The sequence below is a fragment of the Aotus nancymaae genome, unplaced genomic scaffold (genome assembly GCF_030222135.1).
Source record: "Aotus nancymaae isolate 86718 unplaced genomic scaffold, 86718_ANA_hifiasm-v0.15.2.pri h1tg000022l_1, whole genome shotgun sequence".
Taxonomy (NCBI): Eukaryota; Metazoa; Chordata; class Mammalia; order Primates; family Aotidae; genus Aotus; species Aotus nancymaae.
The window spans coordinates 42938730-42960727 of record NW_026988435.1 but is presented as its reverse complement, the minus strand read 5'-3'; the positions used below and the strand labels follow the sequence as shown (position 1 = coordinate 42960727).

The window sequence follows — 21998 nt, the reverse complement described above, 5'->3', positions numbered from 1 at the left end:
AATGAATTAATTTTTAAAAATAGATGGATAGGTAGTAATTTAATAAAAGTATTCAGAAGACCATCTTAAGACAGTTTTATCGGTTCTCGTATAATCCTAACTCTGCTTTTCACAGAGAACAAATCGGAAAATCAAGCTAAAGTGAATATGGCATTGAGCATTATGAATGAGACGGATGGCATCCATATGGGGAGTACCTAGGTGGCTATACACTATTTAATGTGCCGAATTTCCTCATACAACCATCCTTAAGCCATCTCACTGATGACAGGGCCCATCTTTTCAGAAAAATCAAATTAGGCAGATAAGTTAATAAACAGAGCACAGATGTTAGAATGAAAAATCAAAGGAAAACGTATATCCAATCAAGAATTACACAGAGGCTGTGCGTGGTGGCTCAAGCCTGTCATCTCAGCACTTAGGGAGGCCGAGGCCGGCGGATCACCTGAGATCAAGAGTTTGAGATCAGCCTGCCCAACATGGTGAAACCTCGTCTCTACTAAAAATACAAAAAAATTAGTTAGGCATGGTGGTGCGCGTCTGTAGTCCTACCTACTCAGGGAGGCTAAGGCAGATGAATCACTTGAACTCAGGAGGCAGAAGTTGCAGCGAGCCAAGATCACACTACTGCACTCCAGCCTGGGCTACAGAGGGAGACTCCATCTCAAAAAAAGAAAAAGAAAGAAAAGAATTACATAGACATCATCAAATGGCATCAGCTATGTCATGGTCCCCTCTCCTAAGGCAAGGAAGAAATATGACATTAGTTTTATTGTTTACAACTCGGCCAGATGAAGTTGGTTATCATAGGAAGAACCCCAGCCAGGAGAGCATGAATTAGCTACCCCAGCACAGCTGTCTAACTTCCAGACTATTTTCAAGGTAACAGAAAGCAAGACGGAAAAAACAATGTGTGCCTTCAAACGTATTTCACTAGTTCAAATACATTTAAGTTCATACACTAAGATGTAACTAACTCTATTTCAAAATAACCCATAACATTTTTTTTTTTTTTTTTTTGAGACGGAGTTTTGCTCGTTACCCAGGCTGGAGTGCAATGGCGCGATCTCGGCTCACCGCAACCTCTGCCTCCTGGGTCCAGGCAATTCTCCTGCCTCAGCCTCCCGAGTAGCTGGAATTACAGGCATGCGCCACCATGCCCAGCTAATTTTTTGTACTTTTAGTAGAAACGGGGTTTCACCATGTTGACCAGGATGGTCTCGATCTCTTGACCTTGTGATCCACCCGCCTCAGCCTCCCAAAGTGCTAGAATTACAGGTGTGAGCTACCGCTCCCGGCCCCCATAACATTTTTAAAGCCAAACTATTCATTGTATTAAAAACTTTGAAAGCTATTTTAAATTCTTTCAATTCATGTAATCAACTCTCCCTATTCTTTTGAAAAATTTGAGACACAAGATAAAAGTACTTTGTGCTTTGAGTAATTATAGATGTATAAGAAATAAAACCATTTTATCTCCATGTCTTCCCTGCCAGTAACAAAGTTGGAAACAAGGTTTGCTTTTCTGTAAATAACAGAAGAGTTTAGGTGGCAGATCCATAGTGATGTTAAGAAGCAAGGCTTCCTGGGGAAGGAGAGTGTGATTCACAGAGTGGCTGCGTTGCTCCCGTGGGCCCACGTGGAATCTGTGGCACGCGTGGCAACTGAATGTGTGGAGTGTTTCTCCCCAACATAAGCCAGAGTGTTCACAGGGGCCCTTAGTCTGAATGCTTCTAGGATATTCCTAACAGGAAACATGGGACATACTGGACAACTGTTTCTTTTTCTTTTCTTTTCTTTTGCTTTTTTGTTTTGTTTCGTTTTTGTTTTCAGACAGGGTCTCATTCTACCACCCAAGCCAGTGGAGTGCAGTGGCACCATCTCGGCTCTCTGCAATCTTGACCTCCCAGGCTCAAGCGATCCTCCTACCTCAGCCTCCTGAGTAGCTGGGACTGCAAGTGCGCACCACCATGCCCAGTTAACTTTTTTATTTTTTTTGCAGCAACAGGGCCTCACTATGTCGCCCAGGCTGGTCTCAAATTCCTGGCCTACAGCAGTCCTCCTGCCTCGGCCTCCTAAAGTGTTGTGATTACAGGCATGGGCCATCGGGCCTGGAGTAGACAACTTATTCAGTATTTCAATATTCTCCCCCCAAATACCTATTCATGCATGTTGATGTCTAAAATTCCTTTTAGTCAAGGCTAAAGCCTCTCCTTACCCAAAATTAGATAAGAGGCTAGGCATGGTGGCTCACACCTATAATCCTAGCACTTTGAAAGGCCAAGTTAGGAGGATTGCTTGAGTCCACAAGTTTAAGACCAGCCTGGGCAACATAATGAGATCTAATCTCTACCAAAAAAAAATAATAATAGATGGATGTGGTGGTGTATGCCTGTGGTTCCAGCTGCTCAGGAGGCTGAAGTGGGAGGATCACTGGAGCCCAGGAGGTGGAGGCTGCAGTGAGCTGAGATGGCACCACTGCACTCCAGCCTGGGTGACAAGGTGAGACTCTGTAAGGAAAGGAAAGGGAAAAGGGAAGAAAAGGGAAGAAAGGAAAGAAGGAAGGAAAGGAAGGAAGGGAGGGAGGGAGGGAGGAAGGGAGGGAGGGTGGGGAAGACAGAAGGAAGAAGGAAAGAAAGAAGAAAACAAACCATTCTTAGCTAAAAGCCACATAAAAACAAGTAGCCAGCAGATCTGGAGCAGGGACCAGTTTGTGAACCCTTATTTCCTGGATTGAGATGATCTCTTGAGAGGGAGCCACAGCCAACCAAAAAAGTCTCATCTGAGACAAGGCTAGCCCCTCCCGCCAGATATGCTAAATCATCATTATCAAGTTCAAAGATCCGCAGCTCTTTGCACAACCTCTCTCCTAATGCATAACCAAAGTGACCTTTGCCCCAGTTCTCAACAGGTTCCTCATCTCATCTTAGAAAGCCTCAGCCTGGACTTCACTGCCCTTATCGCTATCACCATGTGATCATAAGAATTTAACAAGTCTCTGGGAAGTTCCAAACTTTCCCTCATCTTCCTGTCTTCTTCCAAGCCCTCAACACTCTTCCAACCTTGGCCCGTTACCCAGTTCCAAAGACGCTTCCATATTTTCAGGTATCTTTACAGCAGTGCCCCATTCACAAATGGCTTCCGGTTCATTGGTTCTTTTGGCATGGATCTAAAGCACTCGGGAATTCCTTCCCGTTGTAAAATTAAAGCTCACCTTTCATTGGGCAGGCTCAGTCTAAGACCTAGGTCTCCTTTGGTTCTTCTGGACAGATACTTAGCGCAAATGGCAAAGGCTGCAACAGCCCTGCATGTGATTGATGCGTCTCACTCCTTTGCAAGCCTCTCTCTCCCCCCTCCACCACTGGCCGCCTCGGTTTGACTGTCACATCTTCCACCTGCCTCCTGGCAGTGTCATTCCCATCTGTATGTCCCTTCCAGCCCAGGGTCACTCTCACCAGCTACCTGCTCTCAGCCTCATCCCTGTGGATTCCAGGACTCAGTTTATCTCCACACTTACCCTCTCCTCCTACATCACTTAAGGGTTTTCTAGCTTATTTTTGAACTTATATTATTAACAAACATGGAAGAGTGGGAGGGAAATGGAGGCAGTTCCAGTTTGAAGACCTACAAGGTAGACAGAGGCTGCCCTGGGGTGCATGTCAGAGCACTGGCCAGGGCGACTCCTGGCTTGGCTTCACACCCCAGCCTCCATCTTCCCACACCCTGCCTTCCCCAGTGGAAAGGGCCTGTTTGGTCCTGAGGAAGATTCTGTTTCACTCTCCTTTCCTCTCTTCTCATCAAGACATCCAGGATGCCTCCAGAGCATGCAGACCTGGTAGCTTGATGGGGTGAGGTAGATGCGGATGTGGCTTCATGTCACTCAGCTCCATCCCTGCTGGACTGACCTGTTTACCCAGGGATGTTGGATCATCCTCCACTGGCGCCGTCTGACGAAGTGTCCAGAATGAGACATTGTCTTCTCCCACCCCGCAAAACTACTTCTGAGTATTGTCCGTGGCCCCACACCATGCCTTTGAAATCCTGCTTGTTCATCAGATTGCAGTCAGGGTGCCCCTCCCTCCCTTATCTCTGTGCCCTGCCCTCCCTGGCCACACTGCCATCACGGGGCCACCACTGGGGCTACTCCGTGTTGAGTCTTCCAGGCGTGTGTGGTGGGACGGAGCCCTTTGGAATCACTCAGCCACCACCAAATAGTTGGGGTCCAGCCTTAGGCTCACAGACTAGCATACCCCCTCTTTGGCATCAGAGCGTACCCTCTAAGTCCTCATTGTCCGAAGTGGGAGCTAGGTGGGGGCATTCCCAGAGGCCGATTCATAGGAAGCAAAGCCCTAATTCCCTTGTTTGGTCCTGTGGCTGGTAGAAAGTGCCAACTGTGGTGAGCAGGTGGTGTGATGTATGAAGAGCAACAGAATTCAAAAGGGGAGTGTCCCAGCAAGTGTGGCTATTTCGCAGGTGTTTGTTGGCTGGATGAATACAGTGGAAGCCGTCCTACACTACGGAAATGGAATAAACAGAGTTTTGCTTTGCAGTAGTTAACCTCAATTTCATATCACAAAATTATCAGTCTATTTCTAGAATTCTGCATTTATGTCTCCAGGCAGAGTTCACACATACCCTTGGCCACCATTTCCTCCTCAGCTGCCAAGTCTGACTGGAACGTGGGAACTGCAGTCTACGAATCGACACTCTTGGCTGTCAAGACAGCACCTATTTCAAATAATCTGTCATTTATCATTTATTTCTCAAACCGGAATTGCATAGTCCCTTTGTTCTAAGCACTGTCTCATTATCAGGTCATGTGCCCCTTTTCTACTTCATGAAATGTGGACACCTCATCCTTTCCTAGCTCCTCTTTGGGGGATAATGACTTTAGGGGAGCCAGTTGTGTGGCCATGTATCTCCCTGTTGTAAGACCTAGGACACAGGTACTGTATTTAATACAATGCAATTCTAAGGAGAGATATATGAATGAAAATACCATTTGAGCCAGAAGCAGTGGCTCACACCTGTAATCCCAGCACTTTCGGAGGATGAATTGGGCAGATTATTTACACTCAGGAGTTGGAGACCAGCCTGGGCAACATGGCAAAACCCCATCTCTACAAAAAATACAAAAATTAGCTGGATATGGTGGTGTGCCTGTGGTCCCAGGTACTCAGGAGGCTGAGGTGGAAGGGTTATTTGAGCCTGGGAAGGTTGAGGCTGCAGTGAGCCATGATCCCACCACTGCACTCCAACCTGGGTGACAGTGAGACCCTGTGAAAAGAAAGAAAGCGAAGGAAGGAAGGAGAGGAAGGAAAGAAGGAAAGGAAGGAGGGAGGGAAGAAGGAGGGAGGGAGAGAGAGGAGAAGGGAGGGGAGGGGAGGAGAGGAGATTATTTGAGGCAATAATATACAAAATCTCCTCTCCCTGACATAGCTCCCTCAAAACCCATTGTCCATGCATCAAAATAGCCAGCTATCTCACACCACCCACATGCCTATTGTAAAGCAGAATCCCTTTAGTGCTGGGTAAGGTAGATCTTCAAATTACTCCCAAGGCCCAGAAGGTCTAACAGTTTTATGTACGTTTATTCCCTCTTGTTCTGCAAAGAACCAGGAAAATGGGCTACTGGCTGACCTGAAAATGGAGGAATGCACAGGTGCTGTGTTTTAGCTAAATAGTCTCTCCCACCAAAGCCAAATCTAAATCATTGGGTGACTCTTCAGGGGTAACAACAGTGATTCTCAGACTTGAGGGACCACCAGTATCCCCTGGAGGGCTTTTTAAAACACAGCTCACCAGGCTCCATCACCAGGGTTTATTCCTGATTCAGGAGTCTGAGTGGGTCCCCAGTTCTTGCAGCTCTAACAGATTTCCAGGTAATGTGGATGTTGCTGGTAGGGAACCATGCCACTACCTACCGGCTCCGAGGGTTCTGTCCCTTAGGTATGTCCCTGGCTTCATCTGTGCTTGTACCGTCTCCCACCCCATGATCAGCAGGGTTGCCTCATCCCAGGGTCACTCTGAGCCACTCTTCACCCTGGGTGTCTTCTGTTCTTGCATCTGGGGACAGCTGTGAATGCCAATTGCTTTGCCGACAGCATGGCATCCTCTAAGGCAATGTCCAGTCACCCTTTAGCTCAGACGAAGTGTGCCCTTCTCTGGCAATGCTTCTGCCCCGTTTGCCCCTCCATAGTACCCTGGGCAAACCTTCAGCATTGCAAGCATCACACAGTATTCCGAACACTGGTTCACTCATATGCGTCCCTCCCAGTTAATGTTTGTTCAATGTGATGCGCCCGTTCACTAAGCAAGCCTATGGAGTGGCTACTTTTTATGTTGGAAAGCAGGCAAGGGGGGCTGCAGGGAATACACAAAGATGAAAATGGGTGTCCACCCAACTTGTCACATGAGGGAAATGAGGACAGATTACATTTTAAGTGGATTTGGAGGAATCTAAAAAGAAAATGTTCAATTCATTTGCCAACTAAATTATTCAACATGCCTGAGAAAGGCAGTGTTCTTCAAACACAGAATTCTGCAGTGAGCCTTTTAGCTGACTCCGGTCAACAGGTGAATTCTGCACATCCACCAAAGGCCATTTCCTTTCAACGAGAAGGGGGCGGGGGGGCGGCGCACGGGAAACAGAACATGGCTGGTGGTCCTCTGCATAAGAGATGCCTCTTCTAATCATTCCCATCCAGGAAGGCGCTGTGCACATTTGCACATCTACTGTTTTACTGTCCCTTTAAAGGACGAGGAATCTGCCACAGGCGGCTTGCAGCAGACTGATTGGGAAGGACATATAAAACGCAGTCACTTGCACACCGTGCAAATACATTGACACTGTGTGACTGTTGTCATGGAGATCAAAAGAGAAGGTTTCCTCAAGGAAGTGGGGGTTGGGAGGGATTTGGAAGCTGGAGAAGGGGCATCTGGGAGGATGAAAGGAGGCTGTTTAGGAGGACTACAGGAGAAAAAACCAGCCAGAGCTGGAAAGGGGAGAGTGTGTTCCACAGATGGCAGATCAATGAAAGGAATGAGAAGAAATCAGGATCATTACTGGATGCAAAGGCAAACGCATGGGAGAGTAAAGTTCAACATGGGAAAAACAGTCGCTGCGTGAGAAACCTGACAATGAAAGGCATGACCTTCTCTGAGCATTGCGCTGCATGCAGAGGGATTTGAGAGGAGGCGAACAGAAAGCTCTCACCCGGGAAAGCAGTCTGTTGTTTGTAAATACGTTCTCAAGGATTTCTTTAATTTAAACACATTTCCAAATTTCCACATTTTCCCCTGTGGGAAGGGCCTCATTTTATTGAGTTCTTAAATAAGAGTAGAAGGGAGGCCTTAGGTGATGGTGGTGTTGTTTTTCAACATATTTACTTTTCAAAGGACTCCTTTAATTTGTCCTGAGATGACTGGTGGCCAGGTGAGATTTGCTGTAAATCTGCAGGTCCATCATTATAAAAACATGCAACCCACCAGCTGGCTGAATAAGTGAGCAAATTCTCTTTCTGGAATCCTTCTTTTAAGAAGGAAATAAATGAATGACAGTGTCCAAATAAATTGGCTCATCAGAAGCTATTTTCATCCCTGGTGGGGCCTGGGCAATGAAGCTGGATGCTTCCAAATCCTGCCTCAACCTGTCATCCTTCTGTGTAGGCCAGCAGGCTAAGTCCCGGCACAGAAGCCAACTCTCAGCTTGAATCCGCACTTCCCGGCTGTCACACTGGACTGCTGAGTTCTCCTCTTCTGTAGTCGCTAAGCCAGGCCTCTCTTCAACAGCTAAGCCATGTATCTGCAGTCGAGGAATTTCTTCTGACTTCATACCCTTGCCATCAATCCTGGGTTTGTAACCCAGTTAGATTACAAACCTGCACCTGCGATGGTTTTATCCACCTCTTTCCTTGCACCTCATGTGTGTTCAAAACCATTCTCTTCTCCATGTGCAAGAACATCTTCTGCGAACATCCACATTGTTACTATTTAGACAGGGGGAAAGAGTAAATGAGATTCCATTCTGTAAGGTTCCTTGCATCCTAGAGCCTGAAATGGCATTCTTTGAAACCACATGTTTCATTGAGAATGGTGGCTGCCAGAGGAGGTGGAAGTGATCGGCGAATGCCAATGGAGACCAGGGAGGGAGAGGGCTTCTTGGTGGGAGTGATCTAGGGAAGACCCCTGGTAAGCTGGAAGCTGAGCTGGCTTGCAGAGAAGGAGTAGAGGAGGTATTAGTTGAAAGAAGAAAACAGAAAACTTTTTTACAACAGTTTTTATAAGGTGGGAATATGTAAGAGACTGGAGATCTCCACTCTCTTTCAGGCAGTCAGAGAGGAACCCAAGTGAGCAAGCAGCACCCAGGAGGCATTAGTCTTGAAAGATGAGGCAGAGGTCAGATCTCACAACAGGGTCTCAACAGGTACTACTGAGACTGGGAGAGAGAGATCAGAGGCGTGGTCAAAGTGGTTTCCTAGGAAATGTGTCTTCTCCAATATTATGCAACTCAGATTCAAAATATGTTTCCAGATCCCTACCTGATTTATTCTTTTCCTTTTCTTCTTATCTCACTATTAACCTCATTCACTGAGTTTCATGAATGTGAATCATTATTTCCACTCATTTATCAATTGTTCTATAGTGCTAATTAACAACCTTAATACAGTGTTCTAAAGATCTTTTCCCTATGAGGATGTGTTCTCTGTGCCCCAGAAAACCATCTCCCTTTGTTCCAAGTAGACACTTCTCCAAGCAAAAATGTCTAAAGCATCATTCAAAATTATTTTCCAGTACAGGATCTCATTCACTAACTTGCTTTGGAAGTATGAAGCCCACTGCCAGACAAACGTGTGAAAGTGTCTCCACTAAGCACATGGAGGGATGGTCGTGGGGATAGTGATGTCACCTCCTGCTCCTACTGACTTGTCCATAATTCAGAGTGAGCCTCTAGGGTCATTTTCAAAAACATGAACCACAGACCCTAAAATTTCCTACATTTAATAAACAAAATTCCTGCATTTATGGATTATTTTCAGAGGTTTGAAAATACTTCCACAGGATTTCTTTAAATACATTTCTAAATTTTATTCTGATTATCTACAAATTAATAAAGCAACTTAAACTTTATCTGATACAGTAAGAATTTTTGCTTGCTTTTATGCATAAAGGTATGCAATTTTCTCTTCATGTGATCTATTAAATTTTCCTCTGATTAGAAATGCTGTGTATACTATAACTTTACCAAACAAGCAAACTTTGCAAAAGGGTAAAAAGTTACCTGAGGCTCTATGAGTGGTTAATACTAAACACAACTTTGGAGAATTCCTACTCTGTACTTGCCTTGAGAAAGTTGTTTTAATGTGTTTGACCTTTTTTTCTTCATCTGTAAAGAAGCATATTTATACTGCATAGGATTTTTTGTGGGAAAGAAAATGAAATAATATATATAAAGCATAATTTACAATGGAAAAACATGTTCAGTAAGTGGAAATGGAGGTGGTGGAGGTGGTGGTAGTGTTCATGTTGGTGTTGGATTAGTGGTGGAGTAATGAATGGTTGTGGTGATGGTGATGTTGGTGTTGGGATAGTAATAGAGTGATGGATGGTTTCAGTGGTAGTGATGGTGGTATTGGGACAGTCAGTAATGGAGTGATAGATGGTTGTGGTGAGAGTGATATTGGTATTGGGATAGTGATGGATGGTGGTGGTGACAGTGATGTTGGTGTTGGGATAGTCATGGAATCATGGATGGTTGTGGTGATAGTGATGGTGGCGTTGGGATAGTGTTGGAGTGATGGATGTTGTGGTGATAGTGATGTTGGTGTTGGGAGAGCAATAGAGTGATTGATTCTTGTGGTGATAGCGATGTTGGTGTTGGGAGAGTGATGGGGAGATGGATGGTTGTGGTGATGGCAATGTTGGTCTTGGGACAGTAATAGAGTGATTAATGGTTGTGGTGACAGTGATGTTGGTGTTGGGAGAGTGAAGCAATGATGGATGGTTGTGGTGATAGGGATGTTGGTGTTGGGATGGTGATGGAATGATGGATGGTTGTGGTGACAGTGATGTTGGTGTTGGGACAGTGTTGAAGTGAAGGATGGTTGTGGTGATAGTGATGTTGGTGTTGGGAGAGCGATAGAGTGATTGATTCTTGTGGTGATAGTGATGTTGGTGTTGGGAGAGTGAAGCAATGATGGATGGTTGTGGTGATAGGGATGTTGGTGTTGGGATGGTGATGGAATGATGGATGGTTGTGGTGACAGTGATGTTGGTGTTGGGAGAGCGATAGAGTGATTGATTCTTGTGGTGATAGTGATGTTGGTGTTGGGAGAATGATGGGGAGATGGATGGTTTTGGAGATAGTGATGTTGGTGTTGGGACAGTGATGAAGTGAAGCATGTTTTTATTGAAAGTGATGGTATTGGTAACATCAAGGATGATGATGGAAGTAGTAGAGGTTGAAGTGTGGTTTGTTGGTGAAGTTCGTGATAAATGTGGAGGTAAGGTTGGAAGAAGTAATAGAGGTGCTTCTAACATTAGGTAATTGTTATGGCAGTAATGGTGATGCTGGTGGTGGTAACGTTGGTGATGTCAGTGGTAGAGATGCTATCGGTGGTGGTGGTGTTCACAGCATTGTTGGCAGAGATGAAGCTGGTGGTGACGAATGTGGTGGTGATGGTGGTGGCTTTGGCTGTGTGGGGGACCTGAGGGCATGGCATTGGTGGTGGCAGTGGTGACAGTGACCTGCAGAGGTGGTAGGCGTTGATTGGTGATGGAAGTCATCATGATGGGGTGGCAGCTAGTGTTGTAATAGAAATAGAAAGACAACCCAGAGATGATTTAGCACACAATCTCTTTAAAAAACAGCTTATTGAGATACAGTTAGCATGCCACAGCATTCCCTATTTTAAGTATATGATTCAGTGGTATTTCATATGTTTACAGAGATGTGCAACCATCACCATAATCATAAACATTTTCATCACCCCACAGAGAAAGCTCACAACCACTGGCAACTGCTCCCATCCTCCCCCACTACCTTTTAAGTCTGTATTTAAATGTTACGGTTTGGGGGCCTGCAAGCTATGAAACTTAAAGTGTATATTCCTTTCATAAGAAACACATCTCACTTCTTCCTCAGGCACAACAATTTATTCTGCATGATAACTATAGATCATATTAGCAACCTGAAAAAAAAAAAGATGTAAAAACACTACTACCATGGAATAACTCATAACTCTACTCAATATGTTTCATTTCAAAATTGGAATATTAAGAAAGATAGAGGAGAGCTCTGTTGTTTGTTCCTTGTGATAAATATAGGTCCTTAACTTATTATATTACACATCTGGAAGAATAATAACCAAAAAAGTTCTATCTCATTAACAGCCAATTGAAACATAGACTTTAAATAAGATAGTCATCTACTTCTGGGACTTGAGTTCAATCCATAAACTTAGAAACAGAGAAACTACATAGTGAAGGTATTTTACGTAGCATTCGTGGTAGTAAATAAATCCAGAAACAACAATATCCCAACAATAAAAAAAGGTTAAATAAAAGTAAAACATCAATATGACAGAATATGATATTTAAAGACTGTGAAGTAAAGATGGGAATATAATTATAATAGCATATTAAATGAAAAAGAAAAACTCAGACACCAAATTGTACAGGACACAATCACAGCTATGTGGGGCAAAACACTTCACTTTAGATAAATAGACTTAAATGCATCAAAATGTAAATAGAGTTGCATTACATAGAAATGGTAGCTGTTTAGTTTTATTATAAAACAAAATGAGATAGTTTTTCCACACAATATTTTGCAGAAGTATTAGCTAAGAAAAAATAAGCTTTATTTTAGAACTCACAGGACTAAAATGTAGTTCTCCTAAGAAAAATTTAAAGAATGTTCTTTTTCTATTGAAATGGAACAGAATTTTAAAAAACGACCTGTGTTGTCTATTATACTTAAGCTGGTTAGAATGTGTTTTCACCCATGGAAAGGAGAAAAGGAAAGATTTCTCCGTCCTACCTGTGAAGACAGATCGCAGGCAGGATTAATCCCGCCAAAATGGAGGCACTACACGTCAGCAAGCAGGTGCCTTCATTCCTGTAGAGGATTTAACTAAATTGGTTGCTCTATGAAAACATTCTCTCAAGGCATTTGACTCCACTGTCTATACTTCTTGATCTGACAACGCAGCCCCCGCCCTGCGAATCCAACTTTCTGTCTTAGGGAGACTTAAAGCCTCAAGGGGAGCCGGGTGAACAATTAGAATATTTAATGGATGCAAACCTAATTTTTAAAAAATACTATTTAATTTGAGTCACTATATCTAGCATTAAAACGCTATGTAAAATAGAGGAAATCTTTTTGTGGGTAAATTTGACTTATAGGTGACTTTTGCAGGGACATTGATTTTATTAATTAATTAGGTTACATCAATTCAATGGTTGCAGCAAAACGATTTTCATGTACAGTAATTGAATTTTCAAAACATAGAATCTTGATATCTATTTCTAGGTAGTGTAAAAAGTTATAGCCCATCAGTGCAAAAGCCAGCACATCTGTGGATTCAGAGGTGCATAGACATTTGTTTATAATAAAAAAGGTATGAGGTCTTACACCAGGATCTAACTCCGAGCCAACAGATACAAACAAATAAATGGTTTATGGGACTGTTTCACTGACACCTGCTGGCACCATGAATATACTAAATTAGATTGGCAACTGGAATCCAAGAAAACCATAAATGGAGAAATTGCTGTGAAAAATAAAAATGATTTTACTATCCTCGGAGAAGTCAGACTTACTACTAATGACAGCCTGAGGCATGGAATCCCCTGGGAAGTAATTATTAGGCAATCCGTAAGTGTTTGCTGAACCCATCAATGCTACTCATCAGCTCAAAACCTTCTCCCGACTTCTCACCGTCTGCCCTCCCCGGGTCACATTTGGCAGGCTTTCAAGGTCTCACTCCACCCTGTCTGTTCCCTCCTGTCTCGCCGCTGGGCAGGTGCGTACCCTCTGCAAGCTCCACCCACCCCATCCTCCTTCCAATTCTCTGAGCCATTCACACCACCCCCTCCACCAAGCCCACCGGGGCTCTGTCTCTTTTCACCACTTCAGAGTACCCACACTCACATTTTCTGGATACCTGCTGGCCTTCACCTTCCTACCGTGCATTTCCATACTTCATAATTCTCTACAGGTTCCTAAGTGCTTATTTCCTCTTTCCAGGTAGATTACAAGCACTTTCAGGATGGAGAAAGCTTTCAGAGCCCTGAGAGGTCTAGATCCATATTTTGTACTTAAATGTATGTGTATGTATGTATGTATATATGTATACATATGTACATGTATACATATATACATATACGTGTGTGTGTACCTATATGTACACACACAAACACACATATCTGTTGACTGCCTGAAAGTCTACAAACCTTTATTCCCTAGAGCCTCATCTTGGTGGCATTTGTATGCCACTTTTTAAGACAAATTCTTGTTCTGTCACCCAGGCTAGAGTGCAGTGGAGCAACCTCAGCCCACTGCAACCTCTGCCTCATTGGTACAGGTGATTCTCCCGTTTCAACTTCCCAGGTAGCTGGGACTACAGACACCCGCCACCACACCTGACTAATTTTTGTATTTTTAGTAGAGATGGGATTTAACCATGTTGGCCAGGCTGGTCTTGACGTCAAGTAATCCACCCACCTCAGCCTCCCAAAGTGCTGGGATTACAGGCATGAGCCACCGTGCCCAGCCTTATACCATTCTTGAAAAGACTTTGGTCTCTAAATAAGTCCTACACATCAGCCCAAATCCTACTTTGACCCATTTTCACATCAGCAGAGTGGAGTTAGCATCAGTCTCTCTCCCACCCCCTATGATTTAATGACACCCAAATGATTCCAGAATGACTCAGGGCTTCATGAAAGATTACTTTCCTATAGGTGTGCACTCACCTTCACACACCAATTTTCACCCTGGAAACACCGTTATTCTGGGACATTTCCTTAGAATGTAAGCTTCATGTGGACAGGGGTCTTTTCTTTTGTTTTCTTACATTCCCAAACTCAATTTTGTTCCCTGGTGCCTGGAACAAGTCCTGGCACAGAGCAGCGAGCTCAAGAGGTCTTGCTGGTTGAAGGCCTGAGGGTCCCGGAAATGCCACAAACATGATCTGTATGTTGACATTTTCTCGCCAGTTAGACTAGTCACCCAGGAAGCATGAAGGACAGGATGAGAGCGCAAGCTCCTGGGCCAGACACCCGGGTTCAGATTCCCCTCCTGCCAGGTGACCTCCTGTGTCTGGTGACAGTTGTAGTAACCCTGGCTCAGAGGGGCTGGGAGGGCTGACTGCGTTCACTGGTAAAGGAAGAGTGCCTGGCACAGACCAAACCTTGCACGTGGGTTTGCGGCTGCTACAGGACTACCGCCCAGCATGGTGACAATGTCTACCTTCATAGTCTTTAATAGTGGTTAAATACGCCCTTGTTTTTGCTTAATACTGATTTTTTATGAAGATGCGTGTTTTGGTCAATATTTTGCACCCCTCCTAGCTCCAGCATTTAAGGTTTACATAGATAGACTCAGTACTCAAAATACTTTATTCTTCTGATCTGTCTCCTCATCTATGATCTCTGCTTTCCTATGTGGGTGTGGGCGTCAATTAGCTCTTGTCCTACCTCAAGACTTCTTCAGTGAGTTCTGTTCTCTCCTGTTCAGGCTCCCAAGAAACATTTACAAAACGGGATTATCCGCGGCTACCAAATAGGTTACCGAGAGTACAGCACTGGGGGTAACTTCCAGTTCAACATTATCAGCGTCGACACCAGCGGGGACAGCGAGGTTTACACCCTGGACAACCTGAATAAGTTCACCCAGTACGGCCTGGTGGTGCAGGCCTGCAACCGGGCCGGCACGGGGCCTTCTTCTCAGGAAATCATCACCACCACTCTCGAGGATGGTAGGTTCGGCCAGGCCCTGGTCCCTCGTGGTTTTCCCTCTGCAAACGTTCCCTCGTGGGCTCCCCCGGGGTTCCCCCAACCTTACCCCCGAGGCCCCCCGCTGACTTTGCAGTGACCTGCAGCGCCTGGGGTCTCGGTGGGAAAGCCTTCCCTCATGACCTCGCCCACCCTGGGCAGGGCTGATTGCAAAGCCACCAAGTGCCTCCCTTTTCAGAATCTTCCTCATTCATTCCAGGTACAAGGATTGGGCTTTTCTTGAGTGAAACCAAGGCTCTCCCTATGACTGCAGAAGTCTGACGAGAATGCAGAAATACTATTTGCTAAAAAATTTCTCCCAAATGTTAAGAAGGTTTTTTTTCTGTTTTGATTTTTTTTTTTTTTTTAATGAGTGCTTTCTATTTTCAAGCGTTCTGAGCACAGAGAAAAGAAATTTTCAGATCGCACAGTGATCGATCGCCCCCTAGCGGCCCTGATGAATTAATTCGCCCTCCCACCATAACACTGAGAGCGAGAAGCTCAAATTTCTAGTAGTGCTTGAAAATAAAGACAGAATCCTGGTGTCCAGAGAACAGTGTTTTAGGCAGAAAGATAAGATATGGGGTTATTTGTAGCAATAGTGGTAGCTTTGAAGGCAGCAAGCTGGCACTGCATTTACCTCTTGTGCAGTTAGCTATTTGATCACAGATTTGAGGAGGCAAATATGACTTGCTCCTGTAATAGCCGACAATTTTTGCAAGGAGAGGAGTCTTTAATGAATTGCAACTTGAACGCAGGAATTGTCTATCTTCATAGTCTTTAATAGTCGTTAAATATGCCCTTGTTTTTGCTTAATACTCATTTTTTATGAAAATGAGTGTTTGAGTCAATATTTTGCACCCCCCTAGCTCCAGTATTTAAGGTTTACATAGATAGACTCAGTACTCAAAATACTTTAAATATTCTTCTGACCTGTCTCCTCGCCTATGATCCCTCTTCCCTCTGAGGAAAGGGAAGAGGATGAAGCAGAGGAAATCTGTGATTATATTTCTGCTTTTTAGTACTTTACAATAGTCGAGTTTCAAATGTATATGCCAGATATTACACAGAGGTATTGTACTCTATAAAGTAAATACAACTTGAAGAAGTAACTTGCAAGGGTAAAGGGAAGATAAATCAGACAAACAATAATCTTCTCAGGCATTAAAATTAAGAAGTGTACACAACTCAAGTCCTAACAACTGCCCTAAAAGTAAAGAAGCTAAGTTGGAAAGAGAGACTATGGAACCATGAGAACCTATGCATTGACTCATTGTATTTTATGGAGTTATCATAATATTTATACAGAGAAGTGATCTTTGTTATTTTTTTTTTTCATTCGGGGGTTGAGTGCAACTTTTCTTGCTTGCACAGTGAAATATTAAAATCTATTGCTTTTTCAGTATTGCTTTGCTAATAAACCATCCACAGTTACTACAGATTCTAATTATTTGATTTCAGTGCCCAGTTACCCCCCCGAAAATGTCCAAGCCATAGCAACATCACCAGAAAGCATCTCAATATCCTGGTCCACACTTTCCAAGGAAGCCTTGAATGGAATTCTCCAGGGGTTCAGAGTCATTTACTGGGCCAACCTCATGGACGGAGGTAAGAGGATTAAACTGGAACTTTGAGTTTGCCTCCAGAGAATGCGTGATGGAATTTGCAGACCCGTCCTAACAAGGGGCTGAGAACATGGCAAGCACCTCTTTATCAATGGACACTCTCCCCCTTTCTGTCATCTCTCGTCCGACATTTGAACAGGTCTCTCTGTTTAAAACATCACACACCTTCTACACCCAAGTTGAAGCCTATGGGGGGTGGGGGACACTTGGGAAATTTTGACATGGATGTATTTTCCTAATTATGAATGTCTATGTCAAGGTTCTGCAGGCAGCAGCACCAAGACCTCTGTCTCTATCTAGAACATTCTGTGTGATATGTATCCTAAAATGTTGGCCTCTTCCTATTTCCCAGATAAAACTGGGCGGGGAAGCGTTAACATTCCTGTAGTTGTGCTGTAAGTGGATGAAGAGTCCCCAGGCACACGAGGGGAGCTCTCAGGAGGGGCCAGGAAGTGCACAGCCCTCCCCTTTTGGTTTTGCCGCCTTTCTCCTCTTTCTTCCTCTTTCTTCCCCTTCTCCTCCTCCCTCTTTTCCTTGTTCTTTATCGTGTGTGTGTGTGTGTGTGTGTGTGTGTGTGTGTGTTGCAGGTTGTAGGACAGAATTTTCCTGTTCTTTTAGGACAAGACTTTGAATAAGTGACTTTCTCAAGTGGCCATAAGATTGGCGCCACAAGTTTCTGGAAGCAACACCTCAGTATCTTTGCCTTCAGGCTGCTAGTGGTGCCCACCAGGCTGGGCCGGGCTGCATGAGTGTGCTGGGGGCAGAGCAAGGTCGCAGCCCCAGCAGGAAAGGCCTCCAGAAGTCTGCTCACTGTCTGTCCCAAGCCTAGGAGGCCCACACCTGCCTCCTCCCCTGCCCTCCTTTTCCAGCCCCCTCCTGTGCCTTCTGCCCCTGGACAGTGCCTCCCCTTGTGGTTGGGGCTTCTTATCTTTATTTGAGACAAAGTTTCCCTCTTTTTGCCCAGGCTGGAGTGCAGTGGCATGATCTCAGCTCACTGCAACCTCCGCCTCGGGGCTCAAGCAATTCTCCTGCCTCAGCCTCCCAAGTAGCTGAGATTATAGGTGTGCACCACCACACCTGGCTAATTTTCAGTATTTTTAGTAAAGATGGGGTTTCCCCATGTTGGCCAGGATGGTCTTGAACTCCTGGCCTCAAGTGATCCGCCTGACTCAACACAAAGTACCAGAATTACAGGTGTGAACCACCTCGCCCAACCTGGGGCTTCTTTTAACCCCTCCAACTTGATGTGATCCCTGATGAGCGCTCACCTCCAATTTTGGGCAAATGCAGTCAAGGGCCCATCCCTCCCTGCTCAGGACCACCTGGATCTGTTCTACCAAGCAGGCTCCTGTCCCCATGCAGGTAAACACAGGGTACCCCAGGTGGCAGGAGCCTCCACAGTTTGTACAACAGTAAAAGCAAGAAGACACGTGAGCAGAAGCATTGCTTAGTAAGCGGGTGTAAGCCTTTGAGCCTTGGCTCTGCATGTCCCTAACCGGATGTGTTTCTCAGGACTGAGGCCAGACCTGATGCCTTCAATGTCGCATGTGGTACCTGGAGCAGTACCCAGCCGTGGGAGGCAATCTAGAAAGACCCCCTTGGTCCTGCAGCAGACACATTCACTGAACACCTGCTTGGCACTGTGAGCTCATGGAAAACACCAAGCTTGCTGGGTCTGTCCCTGTCAAGGTTCTAGACCAGGGACTGAGGGAGATGTTAATGAATTCGGAACCACAGACCCAAGAAGGGACAGCCCCACAGAAGGGCAGAGCTCAGTAGATGATTCTGTCACACCTTCCCCCTCATACCCAAAGACAAGCTTTTAAAACACCGCAGAAATTTAACACCACAAAACAACAAAAATTTGCGAAACTTATCTAATTTTATTGACAAAATACCGTAGGATATCATTACATATTTTTGTTCTGATTTCTGCTTCTCATATTGAGTGGTTGAAATTAAACGCCCTAAACATTCTTCTTCGATAGTTAGTGTTATGCTGAGATTGTCTCTTCTGTTGGTTGGAAGTATTTCCAGAATCCAGTGGTGACTTCACATGACCACATCACCCATGTTTTCTAAGATCACTCACGTTTGCTGACATTGTCTGCTGGCATCTTCTGTCTAAAATGAGAGTCCTTCATACCTTTAAAGCTTTGAAAACTTGGATATTCAAAAACACAGTTCTTTAAATAAAGAAATGCTTGGGCGTGCATACAGCTTTCTAAAGATACCTTCACTCGTGGCATTAAAATCAAAGTGATGAGATTACAGTGTAGAAGTTCCGCACTTAATTTCCAAAAGATAAGCAAGAAACCTTCAGAAACACGGCCCTGCCTGTGAAAGGTCACTCTTCCTGCCACCCGAGAGATATCCTCTACGAAGCAGGTCCGTTCACGGGGGTACTGGACACTCTTCTGCAAACTCCTCAGACTGTGGCCTCCAGGGCTGTCTGGATTCCCACAGGCATTGAGCAGGGAGTGACTGTGTAAAACCACACCCGGAGCAAACATCACAGTCACACTCCACGTGCACATAACACTCATCACAACATACAACACATAACCTGCACCATGCAACACATATGACACATACCCCTCCCACACCACACCACACACACCACACGCACACTACACGTGCATACACCACAAACATACATCACACACACCACACACCACACATGCACATACCACAAACACACATCACATACCACACATGTACACACCACACATACAGCACACGCCACAGCACACACGCACCCCACACATACACACACCCATATACACCACATACCACACCCCCAGACACATCACACATACACCACACCACACACCCCACATACACATGCAGACACACACCACACATGCACACCCCACATATAGCACACACCACACAACACATACCACACATACCACATACATATCATACCACGCCTACAGACACATCCCACATACACCACACACCACACCACACACACCACACATATACTGCACACACGCCACACTATACATATCACACATGCCACACTATACATACCACACACACCCCACATACACCACATACCACACCCCACATACACCACGTACCACACCACACACACCACACATACACCGCACACGCACCGCACACCACACCACACATACACACCCACAGCCCACATACACCACACACACCACACACACACACCACACACACCACATATACACTGCATATCGCACCACACACACACATCCCACATACACCACACACCCCACATACACATGTACACACCCCACACATACACCCCGCATACACCACACACCTTAACACACATACACACCACACACTCACCACACACTCATTACACACACACCTCACACCCCATACCACACCACACGTACATACACAAACCCCACATACACCACACACCACACCACATACACATGCACACACACACCACACCACTCACCACACCACACACCACACACACACCACATGTATACCACTCCACACACATAACACACATTCACAAAGACTGAGAGAGGCAAATATTGTTACTACTGCTGTAATTAGCAATGACCCCAATACTTTCCAAAATATGTCCAAGAAAGAATTCTCTTGTTAATGTGATCAGATGAAATAAAATATTTTGGTGAATTTTCTGATCTTTTTTTTCATGATCAGAAAGTTAAATGATTAAGGCCTGACAGAAACAGTTTATTTGAGACTGCTAGCAAAATTGTATCCTTTGAAAAGTTACTTTTTTCCTCTGAATTGTTTCTACCTTCCATCTCATCCGTCTTTCTTCACTACAAAAATGGTAAATTCTGAAAGGAAGCAACAGTTAGGTCCCAACTGGAGTGTGTGGGCAGCTGGGGGTTGCTTCAGAAGCTATTCCCACACCTATTTTATTTTCTGCCTTAAAACCCTTTGATAATGAGGCAGGATATAAATAAATACACAAAACTATTTTGTTTAAAACAAAGTTTGTGATAGAAAAAAATCTGATATCTAAATTTATTTTATATATCTTTTAAATTGTGCTTCACTCATGACCTCAACTGAACAATACACTTTAGTTAACGTGTGTGTGTGTGTGTGTGTGTGTGTGTGTATTAAACAGCCCTATAGGGACATAAAAGTTAGACTATAGAAATTCATGTTTAAAAAGAAAAAGAGCTAAAAAGAATGGCAAACTAAACACTCAGTTTTGTATCTGGCTTTCTTTTATTTTCATCCTTTTCTTTTTATTTCTTCCATATCTGCTAGTCATCAGTATCTGTAGTCAGAAAAATACCCTTCCATCAGCGTCTATAAATGTTCTGGCAGAAAGAATCAACTCGGGCTCAGGTAGTTTTAGAAATCTTTGGGAACAATTTGAAATTGGGGTTTTGACTGCCATCGTGTTCACGGTTCATGATAAATAAGTTAATCAAAATGACTTGAACTTCCAAATGAGTAAACATCCAAATGCTAATTCTAATCAGCATATTAACCATTAGCATTTTTAATCATTTTTAAGTGTTTGCTCTTTTAAGATCAGAGAGGCCAGGTTGCCCTTCTCCCTCTTCACCAGGCTCCTCCTCCTCATTCTGTCTGATTCAAGAGTAGCATGGCTGGAGGGCTACTTTCTCCCACACTGTGACACGATCCTACTTTCTCTGGGAGGCAGACACTCTGTACTCTTGGGAAAAACAGACCTTCATCAGAGTTTCATACCCAGTTCCCAGCACCCTGCCCTGACCAGCCCCTCCCCTCAGCTGTCTTTTTATTAATTTTGTTCGTATATATCTATAGGGGTGTGTGTGTGTGTTTGACACAGTGAAGTTTCTAAACCTGAAAAGATCTTAATGAGTTCTACATTTAAAGTTTGTCCATTAGCATTTGGACTTTTAATTAATTTGTTTAAAGACAGAGTTTGGCTCTGTCATTGAGGCTAGAGTACAGTGGCGCAATCAGGGCTCACTGCAGCCTCCAGCTCCTGGGCACCTATGATCCTCCCACCTTGGCCTCCCAAGTAGCTGGACCACAGGCATGAGCCACCATGTCTGGTTATATTTGGGTTTTTTATCCTAATCTAAAAGACTTACATTAAATATATTCAGGAAAAGGAAAATAATTGAATGTGGAAAGACCTCTCCTTCAGAGATGAGAATTTCCAATCCATCTGGAGCAACCAAATATTGATATTTTGACTGCATGGTGACCACACACATGAGCAGACACTTTTCTTATTTTCGTAAGCCCTCTGTTGAGATTCCCAAATTGTAACCTCTAACAGCTGGCACTCTGCTGGCCTTTTTAGAAGACAGGAGTCCAAAAGCATGTCTTTGGGCCATCCTTCTCACCCTGCTCCCTCCTCAGCAAAGCCCCAGCCTACAGAACTGTCTGCTTCTG

At 44.4% G+C, this 21998-nt stretch overlaps 1 protein-coding gene across 1 annotated transcript in view; it reads left to right on the top strand.

Annotated features, from left to right (window-relative positions):
- DSCAM (DS cell adhesion molecule) overlaps positions 1 to 21998 on the top strand; it is a 760400-nt gene that overhangs the window by 636445 nt on the left and 101957 nt on the right. The window contains exons 17-18 of the mRNA XM_064380165.1: positions 14741 to 14981; positions 16459 to 16605. Coding sequence (XP_064236235.1) covers positions 14741 to 14981; positions 16459 to 16605 — 388 coding nt within the window. The remainder of the gene's footprint in view (positions 1 to 14740; positions 14982 to 16458; positions 16606 to 21998) is intronic.